The sequence below is a fragment of the Carlito syrichta genome, unplaced genomic scaffold, assembly GCF_000164805.1.
Source record: "Carlito syrichta isolate Samal-C Ts95f unplaced genomic scaffold, Tarsius_syrichta-2.0.1 Scaffold313936, whole genome shotgun sequence".
Lineage (NCBI taxonomy): Eukaryota > Metazoa > Chordata > Mammalia > Primates > Tarsiidae > Carlito > Carlito syrichta.
Genome location: NW_007258032.1, coordinates 502,179 through 514,615, shown reverse-complemented (window position 1 = coordinate 514,615; position 12,437 = coordinate 502,179). Strand labels below are relative to the sequence as shown.

The following is a 12,437-nucleotide window of genomic DNA, read 5'->3' as shown; positions in this document are numbered from 1 at the left end:
GTATAAATGTTTGAAATGAGGTGGAGTAAAAATACATGTCAAGATTGAAACTACATGTTGAATATCCTTTATCCAAAATACTTGGGACCAGAAGTGCTTCAGAGATTTTTTGGATTTTGGAATATTTGCAAATACATAACAAGCTATATTGGGAATGGGACCCAAGTCTAAACATAAAATTAATTTATGTTTCATACATACCTTATATACATATCCTAAAGGTAATTTTATACAATACTTTAAATAACTTTGTGCATGAAACAAAATTCTGACTGTGTTTTGACTGCCCCTCATCACATGAGGTCAGGTGTGGAATTTTCCTCTTGTGGCATCATGGTGGTGGTCAAAACATTTCTGATTTTGGAGCATTTCGGATTTCAGATTTTCAGATTAGGAATGTTCAACCTATACTAATAACAGTTGTTCATGCAGCAAATTTTAAGCACCTACTTTTACAATTATCTTAACTAAATATATTTCCTGCACTAGTTGCGTCTATATTGAGTACAAATTGAATGGACGTAAGGGAAAAGGCAATCACTGAGGACCAGAGTGATCACATTTGAGTGGGTCCTTGAAGGATGCAGATGGAGTGAAAAACTTCTCAAGGGTTATCATGAACCTATCCACCCACTTGACTTGGAGTGTAGTAAGCTGAACCTGTTAACATAGAACAGGAGCATCAGCTTTCAGGAAGGAAGACTTGTGGCTGGGGGCTCTTTATTCCTCAGTGAGGGCTGTGTTCCCCACAGTTCACATGTGGAAATCTTCCAAACAAAAAAACATTAGGCTGGGGGTGATGGGATATGCCTGTAATCCCAGCACTTTGGGTGACTGGAGGTGGGAGAGTCACTTGAAGTCAGGAGTTCAAGACCAACCTGGACAACAAAGTGAGAGCCCCATCTCTACAAAAATAAAAAATAAAAATTAGCCAAGTATGGTGGCATGCCTGTAGTCCCAGCTACTCGGGAGGTTGAGGTGGGAGTATCCCTTGAGCCTAGGAGTTGGGGGCTGCACTCCAGTCTGGGCAACAGAGCAAGACCCTGTCTCCAGAAGAAAAGAAGGAAAGAGGGAAGGAGAGAGGGGAAAGGAAAGGAAAGAATGGAAAGAAAGAAAGAAAGAAAGAAAGAAAGAAAGGAAATTAGTAGAGAAAATAGCACCACAAACCATAGAAATGACTAATTTATTACTCTTAAAGTTTTTAGTTTAAAATTTCAAAAGTATGCTCAATTCTTTTTAAAAAGATATTTAGAGTTTACTCAACATAAAAATAATGAATTATCAAAATCAATTATGAATAAAGAACATATTTTTAGTGTTAACTCTCAGAAATTGTAGGGGGTTTATCTTAGCTAGATGAACTCAGGGAGATTTCTTTGCCTTGGTCCTGTTCAAATAATTTGCTCCTTTTGGTGTTTTGATTCAGGGAAATGAACTCTTGATTATTTGCTTTCAGTGGCTTAATTTTTGAAAATTAAAAATTTTATGCCAGATAAAATACCATGCTCCTAGCCCATCTCACTCTGCAGACCATTGGAGAGAGCTCAGAGAACGCAGGCTCATCTTATTTGGACTTTCAATCAGACTTTTGAGAAAGCAGGCTTCCTGGTAGAAAGAGAGGCATCACCGTGTGCACCCTAAAGTCAAACAGACTCTTTTTAAAAAATCTGTCATTTGAAGTTATCTTTGCTCTGTCGATCCACTCTGAAAGCAGCAGAATTGAACTCAATTACTGTTTCTGTTATAATGTCATGAAGATTAGGTCATACTAACTTTCTCCTTTTAGAGCAAACCTCATGTTCTCAGGTTCTCATATAGCTGAAGCAAAAATTAGGATGCAGATGGAACGGATTATCATAGGTACATCTTGCAGCAAAAATTCTGTCTTTCCAGAACATAATTGACATGTTAATTTCTTGTCCTTTTTAAGTACACTGTCATGTGTCAAACACAAAGGCAAGGAAACGGAATTCTAGCTAAAACGAATTACAAGACAAAAATACGAGAGTACCAATACCTTTAGTTTAAGTATTTCTTTTTGAGTTGGAGTCTCACTCTAGTCACCCAGGCTGGAGTACAGTGGCACGCTCACGACCACTGCAGCCTCGACCTGCTGTACTTAGGTGATCCTTCTGCCTCAACCTTCCAAGTAGCTGGAACTACAGACACACGCCATGATGCCCAGCGTGATTTTTTGTGATTTACTGTAAAGATGAGGTCTCACCAAGTTGCCTGGACTGGTCTCAAACCCCTGGACTCAGGCAATCCTCTCACCTCAGCCTCCCAAAATGATGAGCCACTGTGTCTGACCTAATTTAAGTATTTCTAACATTCCTGTATACAGTATTACCTTACATAACTGAACTGACTTTTTAATGTAAGTGATGGTGCCATGCTCAGTACAGCTCAAAAATTATAGTTTTTATTTAGTGACAGATTGGCCTAAATGACACTTTTAGAGTTGTCAACCTCAAGTAAGCTTGCTTTATAAAATTTGCAGGTAGACCCCGAAGTGTTCTTTCTCTGTCAAGTTAGTTAACAGCTTCTTTTTCTGTATTACGTGTTTCCAAAAGGACAATGTGGAGAAACTGGGCAAGCTGTTGATACACGGTCCTTTCAATGTCTGGACGATTCACAAGGATCGGTATAAAATGAAGGACTTTATTCGATTCAAGCCCAGCCAGAGACAAATCTATCTATTTGAAAGGGGAATCGTGTTCTGTAAGATACGGATGGAGCCCGGGGACCAGGGGCTTTCTCCTCGTTACAGCTTTAAGAAGTCTATGAAGGTAAAGGGAGAGCTGTTACACCTGGGTTTCACCACAGTCCTGCGGGAAGGAAAATAGTTGTCCTCACTGTACAGACGAGGAAGCTGAAGCTTAGATAGGTGACGCTAAATTGACAAATGCACATATGCACAATGGAATATTACACAGCCATAAAGAAGAACAAACTCACGAACTTTGCAGCAACGTGGATGGAATTAGAGCTTATGATACTGAGTGATCTCTCACAGAGACAAAGAGACAAGTATCACATGTTCTCACTCATAAGTGGACCTTGAACAACGACCGTATTACTGTAGGAAAGGGATTGAAAGTAGCGGGAAACTGTGGGGAGGGGGGTGGAGAGGATAGCTGGGATTGACGGTAGTGGATATCCACCTGGGGAAGGGGGGGCACACCTCATCAATAAGGGTACTTGTACAATGAACATTTGTATACCTAACCCTAAATTGTACCCCACAATTTCAAAATAAAAAAAAATTTTTTTTTAATTGCCAAATGCCACACGACAGAGTTAGAATCCACACCCAGGTCTGTCTGACTCCAGAGTCAGGGCTTGTAATCAGTCCCTAGGCAGGACCAGAGCTGGCACAGAGGTGCCTTTTACTGGGTAGAGAAAAGGGACGGTGTGGTAGCCTGTCTGGACAAAAAAATTAGTAAAACACCCTCTTTCCTCTAGGCAGAGGGGTCAAGACTCAGTGATTAGAGCATGGGCTGGATATCATCTTAGACTTGCCCTTCTCAGCTGTGCATCTTTGTGTACAAGTTTAGGCAGGATCCTGACCATGGGGGTCTAAGGGTGCATGTCCACACCAAGTGCTGTTACTCATCTATGTAGAAAACGTTTCATAGCCAGCTAGCTGTGGGACACACACACACACACACACACACACACACACACAAGTTTAATGCCCTTGTGATTAAAGCTGTTAATTTATTTATAGTAGCCTTTGTTATTTATGTTTCTTAATGGCTATTCATGTACTTACCATTATGTATTTTGTGAAATAGATGTTAAAGGAAAGATGATCTCCTCATTTAAAGATCGAGGGCTACAAGCTCTCATTGTGGAAAAATATAACCTATGTGACCTTCTGAAAGAGACAAGACAGAAGACACTATATACCAGGTTGTGTTTTAAGCTGCCTTGAGATTGTTCACAGAGGAAAGCAAAATACTAGGAAGAAAGACAAAAGAAGAGAGCTGTTCAGTGTAGGAAGGATTAGAGTGACTGACAGGGACAGTTTTACAATCTGAAAATGATGGTATAGAATGTTTCTTTTCCTTCCTCATAATAGTTGACGACCCTTTCAATTCGCCAACTTGGAAGGGGAAGCAGTAAAAAGTTTGAAATTGCCACCAAAAATGGACTTGAAAAGTACATCCTGCAGGTAAAGTGCATCCTTCCTCATAGGTCTCCTCTGCTCTCTCCTACTCTGTGCCCAGGACTTGACAAGTGCTGTCTAATGGTCAATGGGAGAATAAAAACTCTGGGCAATAAAACTCAAGGGGATCTGATACTCATAGCACTTTCTTATCTGTAATTGCAGGCAGCTTCAAAAGAAATCAGAGATTGTTGGTTTTCAGAAATAAGTAAATTACTGAAGGAAGACCAAAACAACATTAAAGGTAGGTTTCCCCCTGCTGACTTGAGTCTGGAGAGTTATTCTGATGCCAGCTAGGTTGTAGATGTGCAAGATTAGAGATATTGTTAAAGAAAATGGTTGGCTGGGAAAATATCTGTGGCCATATTTTCACAGTCCCTGGATGCACCTAGATTTGCTGTAGATTGTGTGGGGTTTTGGTGTATAGGAGTTGTGTGTGGTCATATTGGTTGTCTCTTTTAGTTGTATTCCCCCCACATACCTAATTGCAAAGGTAAACTTCGCAATCAAAAACCTGAAAGCCACCCCCAAAAATGTTAACAGATATTCAAATCATCAATACTATCTTTCAGAAGTTGTATTAGTTTTTTTTTTTTACTTTGAGATATAATTAGCATATCATAACATTCACTCTCTTAAAGTATACAATTAAGTGGGTTTTAGACTATTCACAGAGTTGTGGAACCATCACCATTCAAATTCTAATTCCAAAGCATTTTCATAACCTCCCCTCCCCCACCCACATGCGCGCGCGCGCCCACGCGCGTGGACACACACACACACACACACACACACACACACACACACACACACACACACACAAATTTCTGTACCAGTGAACAGTTATTCTCCATCTTTTCCTCTCCCCAGCCCCTGGCATCATTAATATACTTTCCTATTCTAGACATTATATATAAATGGAAGCATATAAAATGTGGTCCTTTCTCTAACTTCTTTCACTTAGCCTAATTTTTTTCAAGTTTCTTTCATGCTATTGTGACAGCAAGGAATCTTACTGTATTGCCATGAACGGTGTAATATTAATTGGACTCGATCCGCAAAGAACACTGCCACATGCCAGGAGAAAAAAATTAAACAGCTTTACTTAGATATAGAAATATATATTAATAAGGAAGAAAAAGAAAGAAAAGAGGGGAAAACACTTTACCACCATCCTGTGATCCTATCTCGGGGAAATTCTCATCACCCAGACGGGGACAGCACCAGAGACAGCATCACCCAATCGAGAATCTCAATCTCGGGCTCTCCCTTGCTATTCTTTCCCATGCTATGTTCAGACAAAGAGGAGTCCCCCTTGCTAACAGGGTGGGTATCAATTAATTAACTCAGTACTCATGAACTCACACTTGGCTAGTGTCTGAGTCCAGTTTCCTGATAAACCAAATGCTCCACCGAAAACACCTGGTTTACAGAACATTTGATTTACTTTCCTTGTCCTGGGCAGGTAGCCAAGCCTCCCGAGCCAAGGATGCCGTCCAGGGTCATCCTTCTCTCATGCACACAGCATACCCCTTGTCAACTCTTGCTCTATTTTCCTTACCCTTTCATTTCGGCCCTAGAGTTGAGAAGGGCAAAACATATGTGAGCATACTTTCCACTATTAGAGCATTATACATTCGATGCATTTGTTTATACATCCAACAATTACACACACAAATTAACTTTAATATGATGCATATAATGATTAAAATGATAAAAATGCTTCCAAAATACCATTGTGCAACAGAGGACTGAAATAAGAATTCATACCAGTGATGATTAGACTCTTGCATAATAACATGTGATATATCAAGTAATTTGCTAGATACAATGTGTGTAGCAAGCCTGACTCGCTTGAAGATGCCGCTGTAGTAATATAGATTCATTTATAATTTGTTGTAAGGTGGGTAAGTAAAAATAAACTTGTGGTAGAGGAAGCCAGCATGGTATCCAAGTGAGGCTTACATCATGCACCAGATCGGGCAACAGGTAATACACACCACCGTTCCAGTGGAGAATCTCCAGATCTGCAGACATCCAGAGAACGGAGCAGTCAGTCCTATCAGGCCTAATTCAGATATATTATTGCCGGCAAGACACAGATGCTGAGTTCCTATTTCATATAGCATTGAAAAATTGTTAAAAGAATACAAAGTCCAAAGACATATATTGGAGGAATGCATTAATAGACAAGGTTCCATAGATCTAATTAAACCATTACAATTAGGTCCTTTATCTGTAGCAGTGTAGTCATCTAACCTATAAGTGATATTATCTTTGTCAATATGTGAGCCTAATTGAGGTACTATAAAATAGAAAGGAGTAATAAGAGGGAGTACACGAAACGAACATAAATTCTTTGGTTACAGAATGTAAATAGTATTGTATGGTACCACTACACCAAGTTTCTTTGCAGGTAACATTTGGGCATTGAGTAGTTATCCAGATCATCTGAGGGAGTTTAAAGACGGCCCTCCATGTTGTTATTCCTTCCTTCTGCAAAGCTCATTGTGCATGTTCCTTTTGTATCAGTATATAGAGATGTTCTACAGAACATATTGTCCAGTTAGTAAGGATGATCACGTTATACTGTTGGAGATGGGTCCTGTTAAACAGTCTTAGCATACCCTTTTGATAGCTTAATGTATTCTCATGAGGAAGTGTCAAAGTTAGAAGCCATTGGGCGTTAACAGTAATGGCCTTCTCAGTGTCTTGCCCAGTATTCTTTAATTTGTTGGCCAGGACTTCCAAATCTATGGAATTTACTAGTCCCACTCCTGACCCAAACCCTCCCAAGAGGGTATCATACCATGCCCACCTCCGGCAAGCACAAGGTGGGATAATTGGGAAAGTTACATTAAAGTGAAAGAGCACCCTTTTGGCCATAACTGATACATTGACACAATTTTGGAATCCTTACCACTTGGGGTGTCTGAACTGTAATGTTTGGGGGTTTATTTACATTAATCCAAATATAATCAGCCCAAGTACTCCTATTAGTAATTGCAGTTGAATTTGAACAAAGTAAAAATTGGGAGCTATTTACAGTAAAAGTTAATTCAGTTGCATTACACAGTTATTTGGTCTTCTAAATTCTGTCTCCAAGTAATAGAATTGGCTAAACTCATATTAACTAAACAGCAAGATGTATTTACATATGAAGATATATTAATACTAATTGGACCAGCTACAATAACCCTCAATGGAACTTTACCCTTCCAGGCTGTGGCATTGACTGTTGTTATATTGGCAATTGTACAAGCAGTGTTAGCATCACAGGTGAAATTGTCTTGCTGGCGCGGTTTAGTTGCATTCTTCCAATTCCACCTAAACTGCGTACTGCTATTGGATAACTTCATTCCGGGGGTCCATCCATCAACGGTCAGGTGTGACAGCACAAGAATAAACTAGGTACGATAAAACAACTGGTTAGAGGGAAACATCTGTGGGAATTTTTGTCCTGGCATCATTAATGCCATCACATTATTATCTCCTTGAGCTATTATTTTGCCAAGCCGAGGTGTGTCTCCCGAGTGCCTTTTTACCCTTACTTTGACTCCAGACTCATTCGTAGAGCTAAAACCACCTACTCGGGTAGTAACATTTGGTGCTTCAGGAATTTGTTCCCAAATAACATTTTTATCGGGGATTATCAGGAATTGAGCTATTCTATCTCCTACATTAAAATGTAAGTTTTCTTTAGATGTATTATATAACATTATTTTTATTTCCCCTACATAGTCTGAATCTATTGTCTCTCCCATAATTTGTATTCCTTTCTTTGCCAAACTGGATCTAGCAGCTATTTACCCATAATATCCAGAAGGTAACTGGATACCCAATCCAGTACTTACCATGACCTGTTCCAGAGAATCAATTCAAATAGTTTCTATACTTCTAAGATCATATCCAGCCGACCTTGATGTGGGACTTGTGTTTTATCAGAAAAGGTCCACCACTTCATGGTACTTGTGACAATATGCTTTCTAATCTGTAGATTAGGTGTCATCATTCGGGTCAAGGGAGTACTTTCTCCCAAGGGCCGATTATTCAGCTGCTGTGAGGCCATAAACAGATTATCTTTCCAATGTGTATAGGAGGCATTTCCTAATTTACGCAATTTTTCTTTTAGCATGCCATTCATTCGTTCTATTAATCCTGCAGCTTGGGGATAATAGGGAATATGATAGGCCCATTCTAAGTTATGGTCCTCACAATATTGGTCTATTAATTTCCCTTTAAAATGAGAACCATTATCACTTTGAATTTAGGATGGGATTCCCTGACACAAACAGATGATATCTAAGGTTCTACAGGTACTTTTCTGATTGGCATGCTGGTATGCACAGGCGACTAGGTCTCCAGAGTAGGTATCTACACAGGTACAAATGTACTGACATCCCCTTGAGATTGGCAAGGGCCCCACATAGTCAGTTTGCCAGGTTTGGGCCGGTGCCTCCCCCCGATTGAGCTCCCCTGTAACAACTTGGGGAGTAGCCTTTTTACTGTCCAGCTGACAAGTTAAGCATTCATCCTTAGCCTGCTTTAACATTGATAAAGGAATGCTGATACCCCGATCCTGTGCCCACCTGTGCATAGCAGGAGATCCTAAATGGTCTGATTGATGGTGTATCCATTTTGCCAATGCTTGTTCTTTATGTATTTGGGTTTCATCTGAATATGCTGCTGCTGTAGTAGCCAGAGAGTCAGTTTTGGCATTGTACTCACGTTCCACGGACATTTTGGACGCGTGAGCATCTACATGAAAGACAGAAACATTTGTAAATTGAACCATGTCCCAGATCTCTTTCCATAATTCACTTCCCCATAATAATTTATCATGTATTTTCCATTCATCTTTATGCCATTTAGACATCCAAGTAACCAACCCGTTAGCCACTGCCTAGGAATCGGTAAAAAGATGGCATTGCTTTCCCTTTTCATAGCTAATAGCCTGAAATACTGCCTGAAGTTCTGCAAATTGACTACTCTTTCCTTTCCCCATGGTATCTAACGCCATCCCTGTTACAGGGTTATAGGCTGTTGCCTTCCAGCATCATTCATGGCCTACATACTTGGCAGTTCCATCAGTAAACCATGCATGCTGCTGTTGATCTTCAGTCAATGATTCGAATCCTTGATTCTAGGTTACTTTAGAATTTTCTAATTCAAGGGGAGGTTGATGTTCACAACCCTCATTATCACTGGGTGTATGAAAGATATATTCATGTAGGGTCAGGATGCCAGAAGGGCCCATCTTAGCTCTATTCTGTATATACCACTTCCATTTGATTATACTGACTTCCTGAGCATGACCAGTTTTGTGTGATACAGGATCACTCATGATCCATTGCATAATTGGTATGGTTGGCCTTAATAGTACTTCATGATTCAGAGTCAACTGTTCTGTCTCTACCAAAAGCTGTTGTTCAATAGCGGTGTAATGTTGTCCGGCCTCAGGCAGTTTTCGTGACCAAAATCCCAATGGTACCCTCTGGGCTCCGTTTCTGCCACAAACTCCAGTTAGCATGCATGCTATCAGTAGATACCATGAGCTCCATGGGCCCATCCTCTATAGGCTATAGATCCAAGGCCATTTGTATAGCTGCTTTGGCTTTTTCAAAGGCTTGATTCTGATCGGGTCCTCAATCAAACTCATATTTTTTCCTAGTTACTTCATATAGAGGTTGGAGTATTTGCCCCAGATGGGGAACATGATTTCTCCAGTACCTGAACAGCCCAATGAATTTCTGGGCTTCCTTTTTACTCTTGGGTACTGCAAAGTCCAAACTTTTCTGCTTTGCTTGGGGGAGGATAATCCTACACCCCTCATTCCAATTGATTCCTAAAAATTTTACATTCTGACTTGGACCTTGTATTTTAGCAGGGTTAATTTCTCAACCTTTTTCCTGCAAACAGATCATTATACACTCTAAAGCATCATATACCTGTTCCGAGGTGTGCCCCGATATTAAAATATCATCAATATAATGGACAATTTGTTTATCCACAGGAATAAAACAGGAATCAGCTGCTAATCTTATTGCGTTTTTCACGCAGCACCAGATCACACATCAGACACCCACACTCCCAGTGAACCTGAACTACTTTTGTGTGCTTGCTGCCTTCAAGATTCTTTGTCTTTTGGCAGTGTGATTATAACATATCTAGGTGTGAATCTCTTTGAATTCATATTTCTCAGGGTTTGTAGACTTTCTTGAATGTATAGATTAACGTGTTTTTTTTTAATCCAATTTGGGAAACATTCAGCCATCATTTCTTTAAATATTATTTCAACCCTTTTATCTCTCTCTTCTCCTTCTGAGACTCCATTATGCATCACTGGTATGCTTGATGGTGTCCCACAGGTCTCTGAGTCTCTGTTCATTTTTTCCTCATTCCTTTTTTTTTTTTTCTCGTCCTCAAACTGGATAGTGGGGCCTCCAAATGTTAGGTCAGTTTCACTGGGAGTATGGGTGTCTGATGTGTGATCCGGTGCGGCATGAAAGATGCAAAGAATTGCACAGAAGTTAGGTTGGAAAACATAGTTTATTCAGAAAGCAAATGAGAGAGAGCAAGAGAGAGAGAGATGGATTCTCCTCTCCAAAGTAGGTGATTCACTTCTCCTTCACCAGAGTCTAGTAAAGCAGTGGCAAATGGCTCCTCCAGGTTGAATCTTTTTAGACCTTCCTTTTGATGGGGGAAGGTCATTAAAGTGGTTGGGTGGTGGTCTGCTCCATGTCGTTGTCATGGAAGGCAGATAAGCGCAGATACTGACGTCAAGTGATGGACAGCAGGCAGATGATGAGTTAGTCACAAGATGGCTACCATGGTGATGGGGTCTGTCTGTGTCACAAAGGTTACAAAGGGCTGATTAGGATAACTTGGGTCTTATGGGTGGAGGCAAATACTTGAAACAGAAAAACTGATTAGTACAAAACAAGCTGGGGAGGAGGGATATAAAATAATTATCAACAGCTACCCCTGAGAAACCAGTTCTGTCCTTGGCTAGTGATTAGAGGGTAAGTTAAATGAACTGCTAGAAAAAAACACGAGATTTAGGCGATGTTAAAATGGCTGCTCATTGGATATATTAAATTCATGTTATGACCTTTCAGATTATTTCAGTTGACCTGTATCTAAGTTGTCTGATTCTTCTGTCTGCTTAGATCTACTATTGAGCCACTCTAGTGAATTTTTCATTTCAATTATTATACTTTTTTTTTTTTTAAAGTAAAGGTCTCACTCTGTTGCCCAGGCTGGAGTGCAGTGGCATCATCACAGCTCATTGCAGCTTGCAATTCCTAGGCTCAAGCAATCCTTCTGCATTAGCCTCCCAAGTAGCTAGAACTACAGGCATGCACCACCACACTTGGCTATTTTTTTTTTTTTTTTTTTTTTGTAGAGACAAGGTCTTACTATGTTACCCAGGCTTGTCTTGAACTCCTGAGCTCAAGTAACCCTCCCGCTTCCACCTCCCAAATTGCTGGGATTATAAGTATGAGCCACCACACCCAGCCTAATTATTATACTTTTTAACTCCAGAATTTCTATACGGTCTTTTTTATTTTTTTTAAATCTATTTACACTATGTTTAATGGGAGTTTGTTCTTGTACTCCAGTGCCTAGGCTGGAGTGCAGTGGCATGATCATGGCTCACCACAACCTCAACCTCCTGAGCTCAGGCGATCTTTCCATCTCAGCATCCCACATAGCTGGGACTTTAGGCGTGTACCACCACATCTGCTAATTTTTTTATTTTTTGTAGAGATGAGGTCTCACTATGTTGCCTAGGCTGGTCTTGAACTCCTGGGCTCAAGCATTTCTCAGCCTCCCAATGTGCTGGAATTACAGGCTTGAGCCACTGTGCCCAGTCCTAAACTAATTATTTAAAGTCTATATTCATTGTCATGTGTGGCCATTGAAGTCTCAGCTCAGTTAGTTTCATGGTCAGCTGATGGCATGGTCGAGATTTCCTGAAACCAATAAGTCTTCCAGTCTTTGGCAGAGGGCTCTGTGTACTATTGGGGCACACCTTCAACACTCAGCCAGACAGACAATTGACAATTCTGCTCTAGCCTTTACTTCCTGTTTGTGCAGATACTCCTGATCAGCCAGAGATAAGATCCTAGGGCCTTCCTTCTTAGATTTTTGCATAGCATGCCCTCTCGAAATGTGTGTGACCTCCTAAATTCTCACAAATAGTTTGGAGATTTTCAAAACCCCAGTGAACATCTCATTCCCAAGATTTACCTTTTAAACTTTT

General features: G+C 40.3%; 1 protein-coding gene across 1 annotated transcript in view; it reads left to right on the top strand.

The window, feature by feature from the left end:
* Positions 1–12,437, top strand: part of MCF2L2 (MCF.2 cell line derived transforming sequence-like 2) — a 268,860-nt gene that overhangs the window by 237,758 nt on the left and 18,665 nt on the right. Inside the window, exons 23-25 of the mRNA XM_008070688.1 lie at positions 2,574–2,789; positions 4,085–4,177; positions 4,337–4,415. Of these exons, the coding sequence (XP_008068879.1) occupies positions 2,574–2,789; positions 4,085–4,177; positions 4,337–4,415 (388 nt within the window). The remainder of the gene's footprint in view (positions 1–2,573; positions 2,790–4,084; positions 4,178–4,336; positions 4,416–12,437) is intronic.